Source organism: Podarcis gaigeae, assembly GCF_964106915.1.
Source record: "Podarcis gaigeae genome assembly, chromosome: 7".
Classification (NCBI taxonomy): domain Eukaryota; kingdom Metazoa; phylum Chordata; class Lepidosauria; order Squamata; family Lacertidae; genus Podarcis; species Podarcis gaigeae.
In genome coordinates this window covers 11160725-11166724 of record NC_139683.1, presented here as the reverse complement: position 1 = coordinate 11166724, position 6000 = coordinate 11160725, and the positions used below count along the sequence as shown (strand labels likewise).

At 43.1% G+C, this 6000-nt stretch overlaps 1 protein-coding gene across 1 annotated transcript in view; it reads right to left on the bottom strand.

Moving 5' to 3' along the window:
• Positions 1 to 567: 567 nt before the first annotated feature.
• HHLA1 (HHLA1 neighbor of OC90) overlaps positions 568 to 6000 on the bottom strand; it is a 43825-nt gene continuing 38392 nt past the window's right edge. The window contains exons 16-18 of the mRNA XM_083749212.1: positions 4223 to 4373; positions 3646 to 3728; positions 568 to 981 (exon numbers count right to left, since the gene is read on the bottom strand). Of these exons, the coding sequence (XP_083605338.1) occupies positions 938 to 981; positions 3646 to 3728; positions 4223 to 4373 (278 nt within the window). The 3' untranslated portion in view covers positions 568 to 937. The remainder of the gene's footprint in view (positions 982 to 3645; positions 3729 to 4222; positions 4374 to 6000) is intronic.

The following is a 6000-nucleotide window of genomic DNA, read 5'->3' as shown; positions in this document are numbered from 1 at the left end:
TCCCTGGAAAAGACCCTGATGTTGGGAAAGATGGAGGGCACAAGGAGAAGGGGACAACAGAGGATGAGATGGTTGGGCAGTGTTCTCAAAGCTACGAACATGAGTTTGACCAAACTGCGGGAGGCAGTGGAAGACAGGAGTGCCTGGCATGCTCTGGTCCATGGGGTCTGGTCCATGGGGTCAGATGCGACTAAACGACTAAAGAACAAGAAGAAGTTTTATCTGCAATTGCCCGTTCACACCACAAGTCACATTTAAATCACACAGTCCCAGGGAGGGTCATAACTCAGTGGCAGAGCATGGAATGGTTCCAGATTCAATCACTTGTATCTCCAGGCAGGTCTGAGGAAATCTCCTGTCTGAAACCCTTGAGAGCTCGCTGGACCAATGGTCTACTCATTGTTAAAGCAGGTTCTTTGTATACTGCACATGATATGAAACAGCAATAGGTTTCATATCAATTCAGTTAAATATATGCCATTTCATAATAAAAAAAAGTTCTCCAAGATTTTATCACAATCTAATTCTTGAACATATGTTTATTCAGAGCTGGTTTACCACAGTTAACAACCCTCAACATGCACCCGCAACAATACTAATGATTACACTTTATGAAGTACAATGTACAAAAAAAATCATTTAAGTTTAGTTTCATGCTTGAGTTCCACCTCCTATTATTACAGTTCATTTAATCAGTGCTTGGAATGGAAAATATTCTACCCTACTACAGGGGGAAACTCATTCTCCTCTCCTCCTCCTCCTCCTCCTCCTCCTCCTCCTCCTCTTCTTCTTCTTCTTCTTCTTCTTCTTCTTCTTCTTCTTCTTCTTCTTCTTCTTCTTCTTCTTCTTCTTCATACCCAGCAGTGATTTCTTGCCCTGGATAATGGGATGAAGTCTAAGTGTTTGTGTGAGTCTTCTTCTTACCAATGACTCCTCTTTAAATAGCTCTGCAAATGCTTGCAAGGCATTTTTGCTTTAAAGCTGAAAAAGGAAAAGGGGAAAGAGGAAACTCTTAACAATCTTAGAATCATAGAAATGTAGAGTTGGAAGAAACCCAAAGGTTCATCTGATTCAGCCCCCTGGGATGCTGTAATCATAGCTGAAGAACCCCTGACAGTTGGTGATCCAACCTCTGCTTAAAAACCTCCAAGGAAGAAGACTTCATCACCTTTTGTGGGAGTCTGTCCCACAGTTGAACAGCTCCTACTGTTAGAAAGTGTGGGATGTGAAACACAAGAGCAGTCAAGTACAATATTCCTAGAGTGGACATGTTTACACATGGGGAGGAATGTTTGTCCAGCCAGCAGGTAAACTTCCTGTTTCCTTCTGGGCTGGAACAAACTTCCTCTGCATGTGACTAGAGGTGGGTGTGGCCTCACCTGTGCAGATAACGAATGCATAGGACTGGCCACCATCTCTCTCTCTATGACTACTTTCATCGAAGAAGCAACATCTGCTTAGCCTAAGATGCTTTCTTGGCCTCCAGCCTCCAGCCAAGAGAGGACAAAGGGACTATCTCCTTATGGGATAGTTTTCAGGTGTATGTAACTTTTCTAAGCTAAGTCTGCCTTCTGGGATCTGATTGTGAACAGAATGTGAGTAAACTCTTTTCATACTTTTATAGAAGACTGTGTCGTGCCTTATTTTTTATGAGGGAATAAGGGGGAAATACCAGAACAGTTATTATAGAGGCTTTAGTGAGCCTGAGCAAGCACATCCGCTGAGAGTTTAAAAAGGGGAATGTTACTCTGCTAAATTGTGAACTTGTTAACACAAGTTGGAAAGGCTATAATCAAACAATATATCCTCTCCTGCATCCCTGAACATTCCCACAGAAAGTTCTTCCTAATGTTTAGTCAGAATTTCCTTTCTTGAAACATGAATCCATTGGTTTGAGTCCTATGCTCTGGAGCAGCAGAAAGCCAGCTTGCTCCATCTTCCATGTGACTGCCCTTCAGATAATGGAAGATGGCTCTCATATCACCTCTCAGTCTTCTCTTATTTGCATATATTTAATATATAGCAATGGTTCACACTCCCAAAATTGTGGCTTTGATGGCACCCTTAAAAAAAAACCCTCTGCTTCCACCCACTACCCTCCTTTGGTTCTACCTCCTGAGTGCCTTGAGCATGTGCAAAGTGCAATATTCCATATGGCAGGGGTCTACCACTCATAAGCAATCACTTAGGAAGGTGAGGAGCTAAATGAGCTTGTGTGTGCTTCCTCTTTGTGCGCCACCCATGCACCCCTCCTTCCTTCCATCCTTCCACCCAGAGGTTAGGGACAGCAAGCTGGGCTGGAGGAAGAGAAGCTTGGGAACTGAAAGATGGGGAAGGCCATAGCTCTATGATACAGTATCTGCCTTGCAGGCAGAACGCCCCAGGTTCAGTTCCCAGCATCCCCAGGAAGGTCTGCAAGAAAGCCCTCCACGAAACCCTGAAGAACCTCAACCAGTATACAATGCTGAGCTAGATGGTCTGACTCAGTGCAAGGCCGCTTCGTATGTCCCTGCGAGCAATAGTCCCCCACTTCAAGGATGGAGTGATGGACTGTCAAGGCTGCAGATAAAGTTACCTAAGTAAAGTCAGCTGGGAGCAAGCCACTCTGAAAACATTCTGTGCAAAAGCACAAAGTATTGTATTGTTGTCATCCATTTCTGAATAGCCTTTTGAATCAGTCTCAAGGCTATTTACGAACATACCATAACAACAATTAAAAGCAATTTTAAAACAATATCCCAAAAGGGGCAGATACAGGTTTTTTAAACAATACAAAAGGAATGCCTAATGAAGTGGCTGGGGAAACCCAGCCAGATGGGCAAGGTATAAATAATAAAATTATTATTATTACTACACCAAGATGGAAAAACCTGTCAAAATAAAAAAAAATGACTTCATTAGTTTCTAGAAAGTACAGGTAGTGAATGCCTGTATGATCTCAACAGAGATGCTGTTCCACAAAACAGGGGAAGTCACAGTGAAAGTCCTGTTTTGAGTTGCTGTGGATCAGGCTTCTGATGTTTTAGGGACTTCAGGAAGTGAAGTATAAACCCTACTGGGTCTATGATGGTTTCTTAAGTAACCTGGTGCTGTTAAGGGCCTTGTATGTTAATCCAGACTTGAGGTTGCCAGTGCATGGACAGCTGTGGTCAAGCTATCCTGTCCTGTAATCACAGAAGGGTAGTGGGAAAGGAGATAGATTTTGTGTTAGGGAAAGGGAGGCAAGCCTAGGCAATTCAAGTTTATGGTGCCTGCAAGCTCTCCTGCAGTCTTGTGAAAAAGGAGGAAATCTGGGTTCCGTTTGCAGCTGGGAAAAGAGCTGAACACCAGGTCTACTTGTTTGTTGAAAACTAATGTCTGCTGCCTAGTCCAAGGTCTACCCATGGCTACTAGCCGGTAGACCCATTAGAATGGACCTGGATTAAGTTCCTCTCACTGATGTCCCACTGAAGGTCATTGTGGAACAACTAGTCATGGCTAACCATATCCTATTGATTAAGTCTTAATATTAATGCAATTAATTTAGTCTTAATATTTTCCATTTCAAGGCCACATCCCCAAAATCCTGCGAGCCAGATGAGAATTTGTCCCATTATATTTGAGAAAGAAAAGATTATGAAACACCATTGAGGAACATTTACTTACTCCTTGAATGGGCAGCCCTCTTGACTTTTTCACAGATGTATGTTGCATTCTTCAAGAACCAGGAATAGTTTTCAATACAGTACCTAAAAAATTTAACCAGAATACAAGATTAATACAATATTGATTAGAATAAGATCTGATCATCTAGTCATTCCACAATCACACAGAACCACCATACAAACTCATGGCGGGGTCATAAAAACAAAGGCAGCAGCAACTACAACATTGGAGATGCACTCCATGACTTTTCAGTCATAAAATGTGAGTTTGCTATTTCCAGTCAGTGAGTGGCAAGACGTGAATCTTGGGGCAATCCAGTACCAGGAAAAATCTGGACTGTATCATCTTTTATAGCTAACCTTGGCTATGGGACAATACAGCCCAAGCTTAGAACTCTTGAGGAAGCGGGCAGAGGGACCTCTATATCCAACAGAATCCAGCATTCTGTGTGTTGAAAACTCTTTGCTATAATTGTATAGGTCTGAACTTCCTCATGCAAACTCAGTGTTCTCAGTTATCCTTCCCTGTCCCCCAAATTTAGGATAAAAACCAAGGTGAGACCGGTTCTACCTTTTACCTCATAGCTTCATCTCTTGAGTAGCTTCTGTCCCTTGCACAGAGGCACTGCTGGAAAAATTTGCACAGCTCCATCACACAAGGGTTTATCTTCTGAGCCGTGATGTACGGTGTAGTCATGGAGGTGCCTTTCTTCATTGCCTGCGGACATCCTACAAGGGAGAAGATAATCTCCAAGTAGACCTTGACAGTAGCTCCATATGTTTGACATATCAGAATAAGACACTTTCTAAAGTCCTGAATAGCACAGCCAAAAGGATCAAGGCGCTGGAGTAATTCTCTACAGTGGGAAAGTTGCAATGTTTGGGGCTTTTTAGGTTAGAAAAAAATATAAGTAAGACTGTGGGGCATGAGGAAGGTGTATAAAATTAGGAAAGGTTTGGAGAAACTGGATCAGGAGAGTTTCCCTCCCGCTCCCACCCTGTGCGAACCTGGGATCATCCAATGAGGGCAAAAGGTGGGACAACTCTTCACACAGCTCATAGTGGAGATTTGCTCCCACTTGAGGTGATGATGGTCACCAACTTGGAGGCCTTCCCACAAGGATTAGGCAAATGCATGCAGGAGAAGACTATCAGTGGCTACCAGCTCTGATGGCTATCTGCAGCCTCCACTGTTTCTGAATACCAATAAACCTAGGGAGAGAGCTATTGCACTCGTGTCTGCTTTCTGTAGGGATCTGGCTGGCCACAGTGGGGACAGAATGTTGAACTAGGCGTAGAGTCATGAACAAGGCTCTTTTGGCCCTCCAATGATTTTCTTTGCTCCCACCACCTATGTTTAAAAAAGCGAGGGGATGGAGGAGGCCAGGTGCAGAGCCAAGTGTAGCATGGCTTCAGTGGTCAGCTCCTTCTCCTCATCCTTCTGCCACTACATCATCCTGGCAGTGGTGAGGTCAGAGGATTCTGATGAAAATGGAAAAGGAAGCCAGAATTGCTGAAGTTCGCACATCGATCTGAGATTTAGAACAGAAATCAGCCAAGCATTATCAATACATTGGAACCTTAGTGTTTGAACATAATCCATTCCGGAAGACCATTTGACTTCTGGAACATTCAAAAACTGAGGATCAATGGGCAGTTGGCAAAATCCCCTGAAAAAATGGAAAAACACGCAGTGGAAGCCGTTCAACTTCCAAGGAGCATTCAAAAATGGAAGCAATTACTTCTGGGTTTTCGGTGTTCGGGTTCCAAATCGTACGTCAACAGAGACGTTTGAGAACTGAGGTTCCACTGTATTCATTCACAACGTTGTTGCTGTTTTTAAGCCTACAGATGAAACTTAATTATCTTTTTAAACAGTGTTTTGACATTTCCTTTACATTGAAATGTGTGTAAGCTACACAACTTACATTAAATAATGGAATATGAGACAAATGGCATAGTATTTTGCAGAAACCAAACTGCAGCGAAATGGAAACAGTGCTGACTGTGTTGAATACAAGTGGAACAGAAATCACTGCCTTTTTGCATTTCTAGCTGACGCTGCCTGTTTATCTCAGTCCAAAGGGGATCACTTACCTGTGGTTCATGATTTTCAGAGGGCACAAGCGAGTCCTGCTAACCCAATGCAGAAAAATAGCCATGCTTCATATACTTGTGTTTGTCCAAAGCCTGGTGCAGCCAATCCTATAGGGATGCTTGTGGTTATTGCTAGCTGCCTTTTGCCAGGCATTTGAAATCAAGGCTCAGCTGTACATCATTTTCGCAAGCTCTCTTAGCCGTAATCTCTTTGGACAAGGTAATTGAATCTCTCCCCACCCACCCAATGCCTTGCATT